Source organism: Primulina eburnea, chromosome 1, assembly GCF_022965805.1.
Source record: "Primulina eburnea isolate SZY01 chromosome 1, ASM2296580v1, whole genome shotgun sequence".
Lineage (NCBI taxonomy): Eukaryota > Viridiplantae > Streptophyta > Magnoliopsida > Lamiales > Gesneriaceae > Primulina > Primulina eburnea.
In genome coordinates, this window is record NC_133101.1 from 62393551 (window position 1) to 62415292 (window position 21742).

The 21742-nt window shown below is 35.3% G+C and overlaps 2 protein-coding genes across 6 annotated transcripts; both read right to left on the reverse strand.

Annotated features, from left to right (window-relative positions):
• Positions 1-1242: 1242 nt before the first annotated feature.
• LOC140838796 (uncharacterized) lies at positions 1243-7349 on the reverse strand. 3 transcript variants are annotated; one of them, XM_073205357.1, is made up of 13 exons: positions 6996-7349; positions 5982-6163; positions 5802-5905; positions 5511-5588; positions 5210-5313; positions 5002-5088; positions 4205-4407; positions 3740-3941; positions 3618-3668; positions 3446-3544; positions 3285-3344; positions 3014-3138; positions 1243-2723 (listed from the first exon to the last, which is right to left on the reverse strand). In XM_073205357.1, the coding sequence occupies exons 1-13, from the start codon at positions 7230-7232 to the stop codon at positions 1535-1537; spliced, it is 2721 nt and encodes a 906-aa protein (XP_073061458.1). In that variant the 5' UTR covers positions 7233-7349; the 3' UTR covers positions 1243-1534. The 3 variants fall into 3 exon arrangements, with proteins under 3 accessions (XP_073061458.1, XP_073061467.1, XP_073061474.1); XM_073205366.1 differs by having other exon boundaries at positions 3014-3135; positions 6996-7348; XM_073205373.1 differs by lacking the exon at positions 5002-5088.
• Positions 7350-10917: 3568 nt separating this feature from the next.
• LOC140838811 (uncharacterized) lies at positions 10918-21369 on the reverse strand. Of its 3 annotated transcripts, XM_073205401.1 has the most exons (14): positions 20906-21369; positions 17758-17849; positions 17612-17631; positions 17236-17292; positions 17052-17199; positions 16869-16964; positions 16667-16782; positions 16462-16542; positions 15949-16072; positions 15383-15432; positions 14767-14857; positions 14614-14649; positions 14392-14489; positions 13249-13457 (listed from the first exon to the last, which is right to left on the reverse strand). In XM_073205401.1, exons 1-14 carry the CDS (start codon positions 21208-21210, stop codon positions 13341-13343), a joined length of 1431 nt encoding a protein of 476 aa, XP_073061502.1. In that variant the 5' UTR covers positions 21211-21369; the 3' UTR covers positions 13249-13340. The 3 variants fall into 3 exon arrangements, with proteins under 3 accessions (XP_073061495.1, XP_073061502.1, XP_073061486.1); XM_073205394.1 differs by lacking the exon at positions 13249-13457 and adding an exon at positions 10918-11221 and having other exon boundaries at positions 17052-17292; XM_073205385.1 differs by having other exon boundaries at positions 17052-17292.
• Between the last annotated feature and the right edge of the window lie 373 nt (positions 21370-21742).

Here is a 21742-nt window from a genome sequence, read left to right on the forward strand (position 1 = left end):
GATTAATTGTGATACCCTCATAAGAGCCAGGGTCATGGATGATCCGAGATACTAAATGGATAACCCAAATCAGAGTCAATATGCATGAAGATTTCTTCAGCAGCCGGTCAGGCAAATGACCGGGACATCTTCTCCCTGGGCTACCATATGATAGGACTCTCATCTCATGCAAGTTCCCGGGAACTTTTACCCGGGCTACCTCGAGAAATGCACAACATTTGAGTATATCAGTATGTGCTAGCTTATGCTTGACAATCATTGCTATCAGAACTACATTGGTTTGACGTGTCAAAGAAGTCATCAGAAGCAGGGTATAGGCAGCCGTCTTGCCATACTTAGTAGGTGGACACTGAAAACAAGGTAATCATGAGATTTCCTCTTATAAATAACATGTATACATTTCATTTACAGATTCTGAAATTTTTAACTCTCAGACACTCACGTATATCACCACCTATACAGCCACTTTACTCTTATTCTTCACCTGCTGACTTATGCATTAGAGTGACCATGTCAAACACCCTTCCAGCACCCATTCACGAGTTTATGTTCTTGTCTACATGTCATATTTGATGCCATATTACATATATATACTTTCATCACATATATATTTCCTTCTCATTTTCCTTAAACCAGCTTCTCATCAGATCCGATGAATTGCTTCGACTCAGCTCACCCGATTCACCCGGATCACATCAATTAATATTTTCAAATTTTACATCTCTCAATGTAACATAGAATTTGCCAATATACAAACTTGACCATATTACAGATAAATATTTAAAAGGTTTTATTTATTGGAAAATCCAAACAATTAACATGTTTTTCTTCTTTTTTCTGACAATCTGGTACATTCTAGTGCCAAATGAGAATGCTAGGTCAATGATATAGAGACTGGCAAGTACTCGACATCAAAACAGCTTGATCACATAAAAGATCCAAAACCCAAATCAAGAAAAAGTGAAATTCTTCCTCTTCTCTAAGAAACATGACTTATCATGGTTTTCAAACTCATAGACACTGCAAGCAATCTTAAAGGTGGATTTATTGAAATCATCTAATTTTTTGATTTAAAAAAAGTCATTTTGAATTATACTTCTCTCTTCATTCTTTCACCATCTAAGACTGAATTTCCTCCCTCTTATTTTCTTTTAGCGATAAAAACAACTTTAAATGTCGATAACAGTAACTTTCTTAGCATTCTTCATCATATTATCATTGTTTCCAGAAAACAAATGGACATATATCAGAAGGGCATTTCCATTTTGTCTCGACATTATCCAGAAGTTCGATAATGCAACATTTTCAGAGTCGTATCTTCCTCCTACAAAATCAGACTTTCAGAATCCCGAACTGCTCTAAAATGCCAAACTTAGAATAGAACATCTTCAACATATGCACATTATCGGCAATGACTCCTTGCCTCGGCTATAAAACAAAATAATAAAGTTTAAAAAAACTACTAATTTGCACAAAAAGAGTATATATAAACTAATCTAGATTCTAGAGATGCTCATTATCCAACAGAATCTTCTTATGTGTCATTAACGTCTTCCATTTCATCATTCGCCACTACTCCGTCTCTACCAACTGTCTCAGTATCTGATACACCTCCAGCAACAGCTTCGTTCACATCTTCATCTTTATCACCACAATCTTCAGTTTCGGAAGAACTTACTATTCCATCACATCCAACTTGATTATCTCTTATAACAGTGCTGCTAAATTGTTCCTTTGAATTGGGAGAAATGATAGGTATCATATCGCACAATAGCATTAGATTTTGAGTGTCAGAAGCATTAGCATCAGAATTTGAGGATGGTATGTGTTGACTCTCAGCTACAAGACTGTTGGAGTCCTTCACAGGCAACGCAGTACCATCATCGTATGTGCTCCTTGGAGAATCGTTCTCTCCATGGGCAGAAGGAGCGGTGCTGCATGCCCAACTCCCAAGCACTTCTGAGGCCAAAAGGTCACCTGTTTTGATACTTCCTCCACCTTCAGTGTCTTCCATTGAATTCTGAACGGCCAGAGGACTGTTTGATTGAGAGAGAGGAGAAGTATCAGGACTTTTGTTTTGGGCCTGATCCAGAGCTTCTGAGTTTATTTCATCATCTATCAGCATTTCATCGTCATCCGAGGTGCTAAATTTATTTAAATCGGACTTCAGCCTTCTGTGAAGAGATTGGCTTTCAGTTTCCACAACTTGTTCAGTTTCAGCAACATCTCCTTCCAGAATTGGTGATGTACCAACGGCCTCGGTTTCAGGGAATTGTTCAGTTCCAATAGCATCACCTACCAAAACGGGCGTTTTGCCATTGCCATTGATATCAGAATCCAAACCACCCCCAACGTTATGTTCATCACTAGTGATTTCCACCTCCTCTGTATCCTGACCACCACCACGGCTTTTGACATTGCAGTCATGCTTTTCTGTCGTACTTGCTTCATCACTTGATGACTCAAGTTGATCTCTGCCATGGCCATGGCATGCACCTGATCCTACCTTAGCTACAATCTTATGTTCGTAGGTCTCCTTGTCTCGGGCCAAAGATCGATTCACATGGATATATTCTGGATTGAGGTCAGCACCAACAGATGTGGTCTTGTAATTCTCTTCGTCTTCGAGTGTTCTTTGCATTGCCTTGAGTTGTTCCTGCTGCTTTACAAACAACACCGATATCTCCTCTGTAGCAGAATAGAAAGAGCGAAGCTGAGTTTCACTGCAAAAAGTTATTTGATATGAACAACCAGCAACGTGCTCAATGGAAAAAGATGTGCTGATCACTCGGCCATAAATGTCAATATCAGTAAGCAAAAAAACCATGCCATATTTATTTAATAACCATCTAAGCAGAAGAAAAATTGCCCACTGCCCAAATCTGTAAAAACAGTTAAACTTTGTGGCCAGATATGCAAGAAATTTATAGCTATACATGCAATTAATGTTCTGAACTTTTTTAAAACTTAAACGAAGCCTTAATTAATCCATCTCATGTAATTGCTATCTCACCGGAGCATAATCCTTTCCCTAGCCCCTTTTAGTCTGTGCCTTTCAAAATCAAGATCTCGTAAAGCAACACTAATCTCAAGTTCAAGTGCAGACACCTTTGCCCAAGCTTCTTCCCGAGCTGCCTGCTATAAGCACGAAAGGATCTCAGTTCGACACATAAAACTTCGGTTTGCCCTAAAATGTGATTAATGATGACTTAGCTTCATTGCAGGCATTTACTTCATATTGTTAATGTTAATAAACAGTAAAGAAAATGTACTGCATATCCTACCTTCTCGCAATCAAGTTCTTTAATTAGCCTTTTTCGGTCATGTTCAATTTCTTCAACCCTCTGTTAACTCAAAACCAAAAGCATAAGCAAGAATATGGAACATGTAGGAATTTTTAAAATGGTAGCAGCATATCTCGGCAGATAGAATTAAGCCACTATACTTTTCTGCTCCGGGCAGAAGCAAGCAGCTCCTCATGAATTCGACCCTCCAACTGGCGAACTTTATTATCAGAGTCTACCAGCTTTTGCCGTGTATCTTCCTGCAATTAACAGAGCACATCAACATTATATGCAAAGACAACTCTGAAATCAGGAAGAAAGATGTAAACGTACCAATTTGGACCTCAAAGTCTCTACCAATGAACACCTTTCCTTCTCTGAATCCTGAATAAAAGTCATGATTAACTGTCCTTCTAGAAAGAAACTAAAGCTAAATTAAAATCCATATTCTCTACCTGAAGTTTGTTTATCGTTTCCAGTTGCTCTTTCTCCCGCATTAGAGCACCATGCGACACTCTTTTTATTTCCTCTTCAGTCTCAGCTCGAATTCTTAGGATTGACAAATTAAAATCTGCAGTATCACTCTCCCGCTCTCTTCTTCTTTGATCACGCTCTTCGTCTAATAAAGTTTTCAGTTCTGACATAGATGCCTTCTGGCTGAACCAAGCAAACACATATAAATTTTGTTTCCTCCATATCTCAAGAAAATTTGACTCCATCTGAGCTTCATGCAAATAATAATATAAGATGCTGTAGAAAGCTTAGAAATTTATTATTAAAGTAAAACTTTACACAAATCATAAGCTAAAAGCCAGAGGAAAAGTGCTGCAACCAGTTTAAAGAACAATGATTGTGAATGGTCAATGGTTTGTATTTTCCATCAACCCTGAACCTGAGTATACTTGTATTTCATTTCTCACCTATCAATTATTTCATTGGCTTTAACACATGATTGCTTAGATGCAATAAGTCTTTTGTTAAAGTTTTCCATCTCATGTCTCTGTTCAGCAAATGTTCTATTCAATTCCGCCAGTTCCTTCTTTATAGCCTCTAAATGCTGGTTCAGCATATTGAATTCAGACAGATAAGATTTTGATATTGATTCTTGCAACCCTCTCATTTCCTGAAAAACAAAGCATGTTTGATCCTTATCACAAGCAAACACCATCAAAATACTACACACAGCACGTAAAATAAATCAGTTCATGCAGAACAATTTTCATTGATAATGTCAAATTCATCATGTTGGCTGAGGTACAGACTACAGGGTATGCCACAAAAGAGGTAAAGCAGCAGCTTAGCCTTAACGTTAACAGGGTATGCCACAAACATTTATGCGCCGAAGCAGAAAAAAGAAGCTTAACCTGACTTAACATCAAGGCAACATGTTTTCAATCAAATGCATCAAAGCACATTACAACAGCAATGGAAACTGCACGTCCAATGACGATAATTATAGCAATTAAATCCCAGAATAATAATTTTAGGAATTATTCTCACATGCTTTAGACACCATAATCCTTGGCATGAAAGTAGATAATAAGATTCCAATTAATTTCAACAATAAATTCTGAAGCCGCGAAACCATGATTCACAAAGAGATAAGTAATAGATAAATTCTAAATGACGAGGCGTCGTTCCATAAACCAAAGAATATAGGCATATGATCATAAAAAGTTCTTTAAAAGAATGAACAAATGAGCAAAGCAAGACATACAGATTCATGCTTCTCAATAGATGCACGGTCTTCACTTCGCAAAGCTCCGTTTATAGCAACTTGATCTTCCAGAAGTTTCCTAAGTTCCTACAATGTATAACCAACACTCAAAAAGTATAAAAAAGCTGCCACAGGTGAAAGAAAAGATGAAAACATCGGAGTTCATGTAATACTACAGTAACGAAAAGTTAGAAGTCTATATTAATACCTTGTTCGATTTTTCAAGGCTCCGAAAATCGTCAAGCAATATTGGACCATCTAAAGCTCCTATGCCAATCCCTTTCAGCCTTTTGTTCTCAATACCAAGTCCCTCTTCAAGAAATGACTAGGCTATAAGCAATATACAGATAAAACTCCATACCACCACGCCCATGCACACTAGAAATTAAAGAAAGAGATTCCAGTATACTTGCACACAAGCCCCAAATATTGCACTTGTCTTTAGATTGCAATTATAATCCCGGAATTTTTTTTAAAAAAAGTCAGCTTGAAATTCTCAAGCAATTTACCAGCTTTTCTCTTCAGTAGTCCATAATTGACAACAGAGGATTTCCGAACTTCCCGAAATACAAATGCAAAAGCATGTTCTGCATAAAATCAAGAAAACAGAGTTCGTAAGTAAATTTGATGGAAGTTCCCAAATAATAAAATCGTTTGATCTCAAATTGTAGATACTAGATACTTAACATAGAAAAGTCACCAAATAAAACCTAAACTCCACCATGCATAGAAGCGAAACAAAAAGAGGCAAGAGAAGATCTAACAAAAGAACAAAATTTAATAAATTGAACTAATCGCACCATGATGTGGAGCAACCGCTATTGAGATTATGTCTCCATGGCGCAGCTTCATTTGAGAACCGCTTTTATTCAATTTCTCCCAATTTAAATATGTACCATTCATGCTGTGTAAGAATTTAAAATATCAAAAGATTTGCTACATCAAAATCTACGAATGGCCTTTGCTAAAGAAAGAATAACCTAGTATCTTTCAAGAACATAAAACAGTTGTCCGATGGAAGTTTCGTATCTGCAGCAGAAACCTTCTTCCGATAAATCTTGCAATGATTAGCACTTACAGCAGGTGTAGTAATCCGAAAATGTGTGTCATCCACTGACCGACCGATACAGTGTTCATCGCAAGTCAGAGGCATATTTAGACCCTGTTTCCAATACTTGCATCAGCCAATATCATAAAATGCAACTATCAGCAAAGCCAAGAGGCAAGAAGTTCTACAAAAGTATGAAGAGTGTGGTGCTAACGCAAGCATACCACAGCAATCAATATAAGAAGCCGTAATAAAACAAACTAAAGCCACATAATCTAAACATACTATCTCGGTCTATGTCATAGAGATGGTATATTTTATTTCTCTCTACATCAAGCAAAGACGATGTCATAACTCTAGAACTGTTTGCCTCACCCAAAAACATGTTGAAAAATGCCACAAACCTGAAAGGAGCACATAACTCCTCTAATATCTGCTTCGTAGAATTTTAAAACAGCCTATCCAGTTGAGGTGAACAGCCAAATGGAGATTGTGTTCTAGCAAAACGGAAATAAAAGCATAACAAAAAAATGGTAAAAAAAATGAAACATTCACCAAATCTCAGCCTTTACCCAATATCAAGCTCCTTTGTTTTAATATATGTATGACGTGTTTCTAAACTAAACTGTCAACTAGAGTGGAAATTTGACACTTTTTCTACATAAAGTCGCTAAATGCAAGCCGTGGCATCGTCTACAAATATCGTTTTTTTCCCTTTCCCCAATAATAAACCATAAACAAGACCTCATTAACTACATTCAACCATGTAAGCAAGGCAAAGTTACAGCCCTTTGCATAATTCTACAATAACACATTCCGAAAAAGAACCCTAGACCAAAAATGCGTGAAAACTCACAAGTATCCATGACATAGTGAGTCGCAAACTGCAATGCCACCAAAGAAGTAGGAACCAACAAAAACCAAGTCTTTAGGAGCAGTGGCAAACCTGGCAGCGCTGGCGTGCCTTTTCTGATATGGCAGTGAGCACACCCCAAACTTCGGGGCCGAAGCATTGCAGCGGCTGATCGGCGATTCTCGCGGCCACTGATGATATAAACTCCTTAGCAGTTTTCAGATTTCTGCACTGTGTACGGTTGCTGCTATTGGCAAGCCTGTCGGGACCATTTGGAGTCGAATTTGGCTTAGAGGCCTTGGCAGTCGATAACTTCTTGTCCTTTGCCATTCAGTGACAGCAAAACCTAGCTATCTCCAACCGCCTTTATTTCGTAACCTATCAAACAGACATGTCTAAATAGCTACCCAATCGGTCCGACCAATTTAATAATTGGAGTACTCTTCCATCATATAAACTACTCGCTCTGCATACGTGTAGGGATGACAATGGGTCGGATCGGGGGAGGGTTTGCCCTTCTCATCCCCATGCTCGAATGCCATCCTCGCCCTCATCCCCGTTTTTTCGGGTTCGGGGAATCCCCAAACCCGAAACTTCGGAGATCAACTTACCATCTCCGTCCCATCCCCGTTTCAAAAATATTAATATGGCAAGACGATAACGGTTTCGGAAATTTTCTCAAACCAAAACTTATTATTATCAATTATTATTATATATAATTTTAATATTAATATCAATATCAATATTAATAATAATAATATTATTAATATTTTAAAAATTATATTATGAATACTAATAATATTATTATTTTATTATTGATAATATATTTTCGGGGCGGGTTCGGAGATTTCGAAGATGAGAATAGTAATCTCATACCCGCCCCGAACTACATCGAGGATTTAAAAAAATCCCCGAACCTGAACCCGAACCCGAAAAAATCGGGGATCCTCATCCCCGTTTCGGGTTTTCCCCGTGGGGTCCCAAACCCACGGGGAAAATTGCCATCCCTACATACGTGGTGTGTATATCTACAATCTTTTTTATAATATGAAAAGATTAAATTGAAATTTGACAAAATATCGATGGATTACAAAGTGTAGTTTGAATTGTTGAAATTTTTAAAAAAAAATAAAAATAAAAGTATGTGTTGAAATAAAAAAAAAACCAAAAATGTAATATTAGTATCACATCATTACAAAATTGAAAGAAAAAATTAGTGTTCATTTTTGTCTCTATTAAGCACAACTTTTATATTAAGCACAACCTTTATATATAGTATAGATATTAATTAATATAAAAATAATATATTTTAAATTTTAAAACGATGTATATAAATAGACAAATATATATATATATCAAATTTTTAAAACCAAATAATTATATACGTATATTCAAAATATCAATTATAGTTATACATATTCTTAAAACTAAAACAATAAATTAAATAAATTCTAATATTACTAATGTGGATCTCTCAATCGTAATATCATCATTATCACTTTAATTTACCGTAACAAAAACATGTATTCGGTTTTACAAAATATAACAAATATATAAATTCAACAGAAAAAATCATGATCTTGCTAAGTCAAGATTTTCATTCTATTTCGAAGTCTTAAGATCATATATACGAAATTTACAAAAAATATAAAGAATGATATTAGGTATTCGGGGACTTAGCGAGGAAATAAGCTTAGGTTGTGTATAGTTAAAAATTCAAACGATAATATATCTGTTAGAGTAGATGCCCTGCAAGCCAACGGTTGGCTAGGGAATTTATTGACTCAAGTGAAACATACAATCTTTATTTTAATATAATTTAACTTTTTATGGTTTTGTTATACTTTATCTGTATACCAATGCAAACAGCATAGATAAAGTCCTTGATTATGCTTTAATACAAATGAATCGTAATTCGATGTTGAAACTCATTTGTAAACACTGCATATTCTAAATTCGTTCCTAGTCGATTCAGCCGCCTAAAACAGGGATAAAGGCCGCTTGAGCTAGAGACTAGCATCTGTGATGTTGTGTACTGCGTTTCTTGGTAAGGGCATAGTGATGTCCAAACATGCAGATGGGTAGTCATATGATGATTATACCGAACAACCCTCCCTCGGACTTTCCAAGTGGTTATCATTCATCGAGAGGATAAGTCCGTGATTATGATTGTACACCATTAGTCCTTACGATCCGAGACAACACTGAGGCTCTATATGCTAGGGCTGTGCTTTGACTCGTTTACCGGCTCCAGGAGAGTCATCAGGTGGCGAGGTTGGGTACAGTTGCGACACATATAGGAGCCAGTGCATTGTAGTCGGGGATTCACCGCTCACCTACGGGTGTGGATATCCTATGTGATCTAATGAAACAATAGTGCATGGAATCTCTGGCCAGAGTATGAGATGTATGTTGGAGAAGGAGTTCTCCAATATACACGCGATGCCACTATTATAGTTATCACATAGTTATCGAATTAATATGCAACCCTCGATGAACCAATGGTTGCAGATTCGATCGGGATATATGAGATGAAGGGACCGTACTGTACGTTAATCATGATCGACTGGTTCTTGCAGGCACTATCAGTGATACCTAGGGGATCATGGGGCGATGCTACTAGACGCTCTTACCATGATCCGATGGGTGCAATCAGAAATGAGTTCTGACATTCTTGATCAAGGTGTTGATGAAAAGAATGGGGCTAACTAGGGTAAGCCCGAATAAAGGATTATGTCCTGAATCACAAAGAGTTGTGAACCCACGGCTAGCTGTATCCCTGAACCATTGAGGGTCACACAAACACTGGATCGTTTGTTCCCGTTGAGAGAATAAATTCAAGGAGTTGAATTTATATTATAATATAGTAAATTCAAAGAGTTGAATTTATATTATGATAATTAAATTTTGAGAAAATAAATTCAAGGAGTTGAATTTATGATATAGTAAATTCAAGAAGTTGAATTTATGAAATTTGGAGAGAATAAATTCAAGAAGTTGAATTTATATTATAATATAGTAAATTCAAATAGTTGAATTTATATTATGATAATTAAATTTTGAGAAAATAAATTCAATGAGTTGAATTTATGATATAGTAAATTCAAGAAGTTGAATTTATGAAATTTGGAGATAATAAATTCAAGGAGTTGAATTTATAAAATTTGAGAATTTAATTTATTAAACTCAAATGTTGGGTTTATTAAATATTAAATTTTGGAGGTGATAAAAATCCAAGGAGTTGAATTTATAATTTAAATAATATATTCAAATGTTGAATTTATAATGTATTTAATTTATTAAGCTCAAAAGTTGAGTTGATTAATTAATAAATTAAATATGGTGGATAATATGTTTAATAGGCTTGTAGGGGTACAAGTCCAACATATTAAAATAATTAAAGTTTTAATGGACTTTGATTAAATTAATTAAACTAGTTGGACTAGCCCAATTAATTAAATCAAGCTCATTAATATTAATTATGTAATTAGGTTATAATCTAATTATAAATAAAGGGTTGAAAAGTCAAACCCTAGCCTCCACCACCTCTCCCTAAAGTGATTCACGTAAATCACTTTAGAACTCCCCAAAAATTTTGGCAATTTTTCCAAAGAAAAGAATTTTGAGTCCTCTCTCAAAATTTTGATCTCAACGTAAAAACTTCTTTCAAATATTCTAGTGCTATTTGAAAGAGGAACAAATCTTCTGGTCGTGGACCTGATTAGAAGAAAGGAGTCTCTTGAAGAAAGTTCGTAGGGATTTATCAAGAGCTACGTCCGCTAATACCGGTGTAGTTGGAGCCACGTGATTTATTCACCAAAGGTATAGCATTCTTTACATCCTATGAATGTTTGATAAAATCATACGAGCGTCCAAACATATTTTGATTGTCAAAATAAATAAAAATTCTAAAACTTCCGCTGCGTTTGGACGTGTAGATTACCGGAATCTAACAATATCATGATAGTAATTAAATATAAGATGACGTGTATTAGGTGACATATCGTCACAAAATATATTATCAAGTGAAACGTATGACGGTTCAGGATTTTAAAATGAATACCCTGGGCTAAAAATACACAAGTTCCATTGATTTAACCTTAAAATATTTAAAGGATCTAAGTTTTCCTTCCTTGGTTCCTATTAACAGCTTCGAACTCTAGAGAATCAATGCCAATATGGTGAATTTCCAAACAGATCAACCTCCGTGACCACAGAGTATTTGAACAGTTTACTTAGCCAGCAAGTGGATTAGCATGTATTGTCACACGATTAAGCCTGATCTCCATAAGAGCTCGATCTCCAGGTCCCGTCGGAGCCTGGGAAAAAAGCAAACAATGTTTCGTTATATTAAAATACGGCTCCGGAAAAAATGGTAACTTAATAACACAACAATAAAAAATGATATTTTAGAATTACATTTTAAATTATCCCTGATTATGATTGGTCAACACAACAGCACAACAGGGGTCAAAACCTTTTAACATACCTTTTCCATCATGTAAAGAACTTCAGAACCATGAATCATTTTGCCGAAGATGGTGTATAGTCCATTAAGATGAGGTTGCTTGGCGTATGTAATGAAAAACTGGCTTCCGTTTGTATTAGGGCCACTATTAGCCATGGATAAAATACCTCTAGCATTGTGCTGGATGAAAACCGAAAGAACAAGAGAATCAAGGTCAGTGGGCATGTAACAAAATCAACTTTATGCTCTTCAAATTATATCAGCACACGAGAATGATTTATGAATTGCAAAAATGGATTAGGAAAGATCAACCTACTGGAATTGGGTTAATAGGTTACTCATGTCATTAATTACTATCCCCTATAGCTTCTAAATCCAATTAAAATTTCCAAATTAAAGGAACTGATAAATCATATGAAGAAAAAGGCATACCATCTCATCCCATTAGTTTACATGCACTGACTGACCTTAATAGAGAGGAAAGAGGTCCATACACATAACATAAACAGTCCAGAGTCTGAACATATAAGTTCTCTGGATCAAGTAACACTGTTAACATTAGGGTCAAATTTAAATTCCAACCGCAAAACAACAAATACATGGGATGGGGTTCGGTTTATTCGGTTGTGTCATGTGCGCTTCAGAGTTCAGACCACTTAAAGGTAATGACTCTCAAATGAGCAAGATCAGCTCCACTGCTGGTCATGAGGAGAGGATTTTGAACGTCCAATATAATAAGTAATAAAGAAAATATTAGTCTAAATCAAAGAATCTTGCTACTTTTGGTGACTTCAGTTCCTCATGCAGCTAAGATATCACGTACGAAAAAAAAGGCATGCAGGGGGAAATCAGAAGATCTTACACTTGATGTCGCCCAAATTCGTGTGAAGCGTCACCGACTAGAAATCAACAGGTAATTCAAAACAAAATCAGAAATACGACAAACTGGAAATGGAGCCGAAGCTGTTTGATAAAAAAAACTTCACTGGAAAATCTTCACAACACATGATAAAAGGAAAAGGAGAACGATACGCGCCATTTGAAATACATCTTCGAAAACAAAACCAAAAAATCATCCTCCAATGGAAACCGACACAGCGGTTCGACTGATTCCTTTGGCTTCCTTCAGCTCTGCTCACTGGATGCTAAGTTATTATTATTATTGTTTGCTTTTTCTTTTACTAAAATAAACAAAATTGTGACCACGATAAACCGGGGTCTGGACTGCTTTTGCTGAGGAGCCGGCCGGTCTGGATTATTGGCTCTTGAAAATCTTTAACGTGACACCCCTCTTTTTTTTTTCTTTCAAAATTTCCTATATATCATATTTTTAAAATCGTTAATACAATATATGAAACTTTATTTTATTTTTTTAAATATTATTATTAATTTATACACATAACAAATAAATCAATTACATGGTGATCATTAATTAATAAGGAAAAAAGAAATAATAATATCGATAATATGAATAGTAATAAACAATTAATATGAAATAAATTAATAATAGCTAGGAATACAAAAAAATAACGAGAATATTGTTTTCCTAGATTGAAATCAAATATGACATGGCGTAGTCATGTAGTGTTTACAAATGCTTAAAAAATTATTACCATCGTTTCTTTCACAAATTTTATAAAAAAAAAAGTTCATAATTTTTTTTTTATCTTTTAGAAAGATTACCTGAATACAGCAGTACACGATCTTCTACAAATATCAAACAAGTCTTGCATGCTTTGGATTGCAATCATATTTTGTATCCCACAAAGTCGTTAGGGACAAATTCATGAGATCGTACGTTTTCTAGACATGGACTGAATATATATATATATATATATATATATATATATATATATATATATATATATATATATATATATATATATATACTTTTCAACACATGATAATAATAATAGTATTAACTGTGTAAGAACCTTAATTTATGGAAAATACAAAGTCACTTGTTTGATTTAGTTGGAGCCAAACTCTCGATTCCACTGCTCAAGCTCTTGCCACTTCTTTTTCTGTAAGCTAGGTCTAATTATGCTCATTGCCTTTTGAAAATCTCCATATCTCAATCGCCTTACCTGCACATCTCATACACACAGATCCCGGTTTCGTGTTAATCCATATTCGATATTCCCAGCTATATCATCTGGCTACACTTTTGCATATTTACTGTATATCAAGACTCCAATGTTTGAGGTCCGTGGTTTCTAGAGAGCATAACAAGCAATGATGCACATAAAAGGAGGGAAGACAAAGTTCAGCACCATAAATCTATCAGCTCATTTCAGAAAGGGCAAAAAAATTCTAATCCAGTGAATTTTCGAATGTATCTTATTAAAACAAATCAAATCATTTTTACCCTCATATAAAAATTAATATATGTAATATTTATTTATAAATTAATAATAATTTACTTCATCCAGCTCATTAATTTCTCAGTTGAACCCCTAAAAACTATCAAATATATTTAGGATTCATAATTCTGAAAGAATTATTTACACAATACAGTTAACATAATCTGCACTTTATTTTACATTAAACTATGATTGAATGGATATACAATATCTAAAAAGTAGCTATTTTTAGCAAAACATTAAATTTCTTTGGAAAGTAAAATTTGAAATCTAGAAGCCTTTTCATAAAAAAAAATACTTTAGTAATTATTACTTAAAAATTTTCAGTGTACCCATTTTACCAATAAGATATTTACTTTGTCCATGTCAATTAAAAGATAAATGTACTTTCAAAGTTGTATAAATAATAAAATCATTGACAAAATTAGTTTAATAATTGACACATGTTAATGATCAGACATAAGTTAATACTAAACGTTGAAAGAAAACAAATGCTCAAATAAATCTTTTCAAAATAGTAAAATAAGAGATGTCATTTCTATATGGAAGGAATACACATCTTTTTTATTGGATAACATGTAAACTCTTATTCTACTTTAATTAAAACTAGTGGGAAGGTTCAGAACATAAAAAAAAGACTACAACACAGACGGCCTACCTGATACGCCTGAACCGTAAGAATGTCTGAACCAAGTTCTCTGATTGGCATCATCGCAGCTTCCTCACACAAAGCTTGTAGGTCGCTTCCAGAATACCCTGTAAATAGAGCTAATCATAAGTTTAAATCAGACTACATGGAAATGGATCACATCTGGGATTCTGGATCCAAACCAAGATTCATGAATGTAAGAATAGTCAGAAAAAGAAAAAAATATCTCACCATCTGTATCTGTCACAAGTCTCTCTAAATCTCTCTCTGTAGCCAAAGGACATGTAAGAGTGTTAAATGCAGTAAAAATTTCGCTTGCACTAGTTGCAAAGGGTACACAAATGAAGTAAAACAAATCCAACTAGCTGAGCTCATGATTCTAACCTGGCATAGAAAATGCATTGCCTTTGAGCTTGTGTTTCAAAAGAACTCTTCTAGCAGTTTCATTTGGCAAAGGAATGTGTATCCGCTTCACCTGTGGCAAGGTCATGACAATAAATATAAAAATAGTTCTATCAAAGTCCTGCAAGCTATATAAATTTATCTTTGAATAAAACGTTCCATACCCTTCTCAGATGCTTTATAACAATAAATACATAGATAAAACAGCAATCAATTGATGTCCACCTCAGAGGGGGGATCGACAGGAAATCCAAGTTTGTTCACGAGCCTCATGGAAGTTTAAGTTAGCCCTCAGATTAAGTGCCCAAAAATACAAGTATATGACCTATTTAAATTTCAAACGTGCCCGACATGACTAGGTCTTTCCTCATTCCTTTCAGAATAACAGGAAGCTAATACAATAATATTTCTGAAAATTTTGGACCGAGAAAATGCTGCATTACAGCTTGAATACATAACTAGACTCGGAATTCTTTTTATTATATAGAGTTACAAGAATCTATGACTAATTAACTGGGAATAGGGAAATCAGTTTTAAGAATATTCTAACTTATATATATATATGTCATGAGGATTATGCACATGGCAACATACTAACCAGTCTTCTAAGAACTGCGTCATCCAACTCTTGGGGTTTATTGGTTGCACCTGCAATGATAAAGAATGTCTACAAGAAAAGAAATGCAATGCAATTTAACTTATAATCTGCCTTGTTTCAGAGAGATTGTGAATTTATCAGCTTATTATTGATTAGGAAATTCAACAAATACTCATCCCCAATACCTGTTTTATTCTATAATACATTATCTATATCAGAACTTTTGCATATTTGAACACCAATTTCAGCCTATATAACACAAACTGCAGTAGTTTCAGTGCTAGAATTTTGTGAGAAATTGAAGCCCATGTCCGGATTTCAAATTCACAATTTAACTAGCATACCTTAGTATTTACTTTTCCTACACTAGCTGATTTCCTAATATAAGAAAGTGGTTATAAGAGTTGTTTATTTTGTGAATATTTTGGACTTCCAACATTATATTAGAGTTTATCCCAAACCCTTCAAAGAAAACAGTATGCAGCTAGTCTGGTATGTAATTTCTTTCCTAATTAAACATAAACACTTCTAGATGATCTAGTGATGGTGTTGAAAATAAATCTTACCAATGACAGTAACTAAATCATCAGAACTTGATGTCACTCCGTCGAACTGAATTAAAAACTCTGACTTCAATCTTCTACTTGCTTCATTCTCATTAGCGGTCCTACTTGACATGATACTATCTATCTGTATCACAGAAGGTGTGCCAGTGTTGTGAAAAGAACATATCAGTGGCTGCTAAACAAAAATGGTGGAAGAATACCACCATCAAATAGTATTACATAGAAAGAGAATATTAGGAAGTATTCATGCTACAATAATTTGTTTCATTTTTAGTTTGTTTTCTTTTAAATGAAGGTGACACTTCACTATTAGACATACTACTAGCAATTATCTCTCCAGGTCATTATATAACTTAAATTTCACTTGTGACATTTCCTGCCTTTTTTCCCAGGGGTTTACTCTCTTTTTTAATAAACGGCAACATATACAATTATACATTCAGCGCAAAGGTTGGAGCCAAAAGTGAGTAAATATGCTAAGAATTTGACAGTTCTTTCACCATGGTACAATACCTCGTCGATAAAAATCACTGATGGCTGTCTGGATATGGCAACCAAAAAAAGTGTTCGAACAAGCTTTTCACCTTCTCCCACCTGACATTTCAAGCAAATATGCGATAATTTCAACTGTTAGAAGTCAAGAGGATACATCCACCTCTACGACAGTCTGCAGAGAAGATACAGAGTGGGGCAGTAATCGCAGGTGCAGTACACATACCCACTTCGAAGTAAGGGAGGAAGCAGAAACATTGAAAAATGTCGCTTCTGACTCTGAAGCAACTGCTTTGGCAAGCAAAGTCTTCCCAGTTCCAGGTGGTCCAAAGAGAAGCAAACCTGTCAAAATAATGGAGTCTTTCAACTTTTCATCAAACTTCTATAGTCGTACAAATGGGAAAGGAAGTTCGTTTCCCATATATTACCCTTGGCAGGTTTCCGAAGTCCAGTAAATAGATCTCTTCTTTTAGTTGGTAGAATAACCATTTCCCATAGTGCTTGTTTTGCCGTTTCAAGCCCAGCTGCAGCAAAGTATCATAAATAAAAATAACATAATTTTGTCCATTCAAATAAACAATTATATAATAAGGAAGAAATGACCAGCTAACCAATATCTTCCCATTTAACTGATGGGCCTTGCTCAACAATCACCGAATTAATCATTTCCACAAGCTTATCATCATAGCCATTGCCAGATTCCTGGACAAGTCTTGAAGTTGTTACCTTACCACTGTGACTCCTAACAGCAGAACTGCCTCTGCTATTGCCAGAAGATTTTTGTACTTCCCCTTTTTTAAGATGTGAACTAGTAGAAGTGACTGCCACAGCTTGGGCTTTAGGCAAGTTACCCTAAGAAAATATAGGTTAGAAATAAGAAATAAATTAAGTCACGTGCTTGGATGATTGCTTGTTATTTTTGTTAACATTTTTAGAAAATGGTTATATGAATCACATAGCTCAACCTTATTTGCAGGTCGAATTTACTCAATTATCCAAATTTTCACGGTTTCTTACTCTAGGAAGATTATTGGAATACAAAAGTCAACTATAATGGCCATAAGCCAAAACAAGTGACGTCAACAGAAGATGTGCCAAATTTAAGAGCTTGAAGGGCATAACAATAACCAAATAAAGACTAAACTTACACTTCACATAGAGCAGTCCATACCTTGTTTTCTGAAGATCCACCTGATATAAGTGAGAGGAAAAGAGGAGAATTAACAAAGAAAAAGACTGTGTATCTCTTTAATCACATTTCTTTAAAATCCATGGCAGAAGTTCTTTTGGGAAAAAAAGATGCAAGAGGGGACAGACCTGTTCTCCGAGATAGAGTTCGTAATCGCTCTGCTACTTGGCCCTGCCATTTTGACACCTTTTGACGATAAGATTTAACCTTCTCCAGTTCACTGTTGAAAATTTAAGAAATTGACAGCAAAAGGCAAACATGCACCGCATTGTCCGTAATACATCCAAAACTACCGACATGTTAAAGAATCAACAATGAAGTATTCAAGTCATCTGACAAGGAGTCCCGGATATGACATTATCCCCAATCATATACAAAAGCAGAGAATGTCATTCTATAGGTTGACTCAGAACACTATCAACTCGTGTCAAATTAGCACATTCCAATACCAATGAACTTTAGAACATCAATTACTGCCACATAAGAAGGATGTTACACCTGATATATATCATGACTCTCCTCAAGCTACAAAGGAATCAAATGCCACCACGCAAAATGCCGAACTACCTGACATAAATACTTAAATACTTATAATAGATCAATTGTTGCATAACAAATGAAAAATTCATGTTCCTCCTAAACAGTTGATATATGTCGATTTTACGTGTCTGAGTGCGTCGTTTTGAGTCCGTTGTTGCATGGTTTTGTTGTGTCGCGTCTGTATTTTGTTCTTTTATTTCATAATTAATAATTTATGTATATAAGTCACTATTCACTTGAATTTGTTATTTTATTGGCAAAAGTGTCAAAAAAACGAATTCAAGATGGTGGATGCAAAACTGGGTAGCAAGATAGGCAGCAGATGTCGTGTTAGGGCCACGAAAAAATATGGCCCACCACGAATTAAAGAAAACATTAAACTGGGATAGAACATGTCGCGTTAGGGCGGGTAAAAACCCAGCGGGAACTGAAGGAAAAAAAAATGAACAGTGCGTCTCGCGCTGGGCCGTTATTTTAGCGCTAAGGCGGTCAAAAATGGATTGTTTCACCCTGCCCGTGAACGGCCCGGCCTGCACGGGCAATGAACGGCCCGGATCACTCCACATGAGTGATCTGGGCCCACCTCCATGTAAAAAAAAAAAATTGACTCGGAAAAATCCGAGCCGTTGGATCGACCCTTGCGGGCACTTCCAGCAGGGGTAGGGTCGAGTAAATCGTCAAAAATGACCGTCCAGTGCGACAAAATTATGAAAAAAGATCTGCGCGGATTTTTTTGGCCAAGAAGGAAAGAAAATATGACTCTTGAGACCATATAAAAGGGAAAAAAAATAACAAAAAGAGATCAGCCACCACCTTCAGCAAAAGCCGCAGATGAAGAGAGCCACACCGGAGGAGATAAAGAGACTGAGGAAGAACAAGAGAACAAGCCAAGAACGAGAGCTTCACACAACGTTTTCTCTTTTCTATTTGTTGGGACTAAGGGGATACTGCTCCCAAACAATTATGTTTTGATTTTTTTTTAAGATTGAATTTTGTTTCTAAGTATATTTGAATAAGTTATCGTTTTTATTGCATCTTTGGAGCATGATCTACTTCGAAGTTTTTTTATATGTTATGATTGAGACCGAAATGAGATTTTGTAATATGATAAGGTAACAGAACTCATAGATTTACAACTTGCACAGACATATGAGGCTAGATACATGTTGATAGTCATAGTCCAATATGTCGAAAGCTAAAGGATTCCACGGTTCGTTAATGTTATTGTAATTTTTAAATAATACAATAACACTTGGTTATTGCATATTGTTGAATTATATTAATATAGCTCGACAGAGTTAGATTAACAAAGTTCGACGGTCAATCTTACTCAGAATCAACATCTAAGGGCCTCCGATCTCTATAGGGACTGGAAATTTGTATGGTCTTGAGTTTTTTTTTTGTGTTTGGTGTGATTAAACAGGTTCAAAACTTTGTGGTAGTGTAGGAATGTTGCGGATTACTCAGTCCGTACATATGATGTAATTAATCCCTAAATTAATAAAATTTGTTTCTTATCAAAAAAAAAAAACAAAGTTCGACATAGTATATTGACAGATTAAAGGATCTCGTTAAAAGCATAATTTATGAATTGAAATTCTAGTAAGTGAATCGAAATCCTAACAATTGTTTGTGTATTATTTTAGTTTATATTACATTTGTTTCGTCATTTTATTTCAATATCGATTTAGTTAATAAATTAATTTATTTATCGTTTTACTTTTACTTAAACAAAATAATTGTGTTAAAATTTTAACTTATCAATCAATGTAAGGATGATCCTCGTATTTTATACATTATTAAAATTCAACAAGTACACTTAGGTTGCGTTTGGTTCGGGTGATTAGCCTGTATTGATTATTTTATCCTACCTAGTCAGCTGTTTGGTTCGTGTGATTATTAAACCAACTCAATCCCTCCTATGAATGATTAGGTTATATTAGGTAGGTTAAAATAATACCTCCTCACCCCCTAGGATTATTTATCCCACTCTTAATACCTCTTATTTTTCCAATTTTACCCTTCTCCTAAATTCAAACTCACCACCACTTCCCGCCACCGACCGCCGCCTCCACGGCCGCCGCCGGCCGACCACCGACGGACCGCCGACCGCGGCCGAGCACGGCAGACCGGCGACGAACTGCCGATTGCCGGCAGAACACCGGCCGACAGCCGGGTTAGCGACGGTTTGCAAAAAATCCGTCGCAAATAGCGACGGTTTTATTATAAACCGTCGCAAAATGTCAAATTTTTAGTAATTAAAATAATTCAAAACAAGATCGGCGACAGTTTCTCAGGAAAACAGTCGCTATTAGCGACGGTTTTTTCAAAATCCGTCGGTAATTTCCGGCAGCCGTCTCCGGCCGACTCACCCACCGATCTTTTCCGGGGGAAGGACAATTTCGTCTGTTCATCAAAAAATTCAAAATTATCCTACACTTAAAAATCTTACCAAACATAATATTATTTTACACCATATATTACAATCCTACCACAATCATTTTCTTTATCATTTACGTACTAATCATTAGTTTATCCTATCCTTCAAACCAAACGCAGCCTTACTGTAAATATCTGTCATTTTGAAGAGATTTAATTCTTCTAAATTATTGTTATCAATCGTAGACTTGATCATCGATATGACAACCAAACGGACTACATACACAGAGACCCAAAAATGGTGAAAATTCATCTAGTATTGGCATTAGGCACAATTAAAAACGATCTCTTTATTACCTAGACGATATGTAATAAGGAATAGGCGTTGAAATAGCTTCACTGAGTATTTTCTGAGCATTATGGTAATGCAACACGGCGTCGTCAAGTAAACCCCACTCTTCAGCTCGAACGGCCTTGGCGATCTCCTCCTTGGCCAAATCGAAAAAACCCTTCAATTTGTACGCGGCCCGTTCGTTCCCATTCGAAACACCGCCTTCTCCGTCCATGGGACGATCGGTTCTATTGCTAGAGTTTTGCTGTGAATTGCCTAGACTGGAGAAGATCGTGCTTATGCTTTCAATTACTTCTTTCAAATAGCACATTCCAGGGCAGGTATTGGTTCGTAAATAAGCAGAAAATGAGTCGGGATCGAAATTTCACCAGACGCCTTCCTAGAAATTGACTTTAGGCTTCGCAAATGTGGCGCACAACACTCGCCCCAGCTTGAGGTTCGTTCATGTCGGGGTATTGCAAGGAATGTAAATGTATTTATTTTTTATATAAAATGGATGGGCTTTTAAACTTAGTGTTGAAATATTATATTTATTTTATCCAAAATAAATAAATAAATATTATTTTAAAATCGTTTTAAAATACAAACTCACTAAAAAAACGTACATAATATATTAATTAATATTGCTACTATCTAAATTAAATCCAAAATAAATAAATAAATATTAATCGTTTTAAAATACAATCTCACTAAAAAAACGTACATAATAATATTAATTAATATTGCTACTATCTAAATTAAATCAGATAAAATATATTACAAAAAGGTATACATTGAAAAGATAATATTAAATAATAATTACTACTTTGTGTTTGTATTCTTTGAAATAGAACAGAAGTTTA

Excerpts from the sequence above, each read along its gene's own strand:
- LOC140838796 (XM_073205357.1), bottom strand. The coding sequence starts at position 7,232 with ATGGCAAAGGACAAGAAGTTATCGACTGCCAAGGCCTCTAAGCCAAAT. Across the intron at positions 5,314-5,510 it reads ACTACTGAAGAGAAAAGCTG|AGGGACTTGGTATTGAGAAC; the intron begins GTAAATTGCTTG and ends CATTTCTTGAAG. Across the intron at positions 2,724-3,013 it reads AGGGAAAGGATTATGCTCCG|TGAAACTCAGCTTCGCTCTT; the intron begins GTGAGATAGCAA and ends AACTTTTTGCAG.
- LOC140838811 (XM_073205385.1), bottom strand. The coding sequence starts at position 21,210 with ATGTGCTATTTGAAAGAAGTAATTGAAAGCATAAGCACGATCTTCTCC. Across the intron at positions 17,850-20,905 it reads CCTTATTACATATCGTCTAG|TGAACTGGAGAAGGTTAAAT; the intron begins GTAATAAAGAGA and ends AATTTTCAACAG. Across the intron at positions 14,650-14,766 it reads CAATGCATTTTCTATGCCAG|AGAGAGATTTAGAGAGACTT; the intron begins GTTAGAATCATG and ends CTTTGGCTACAG.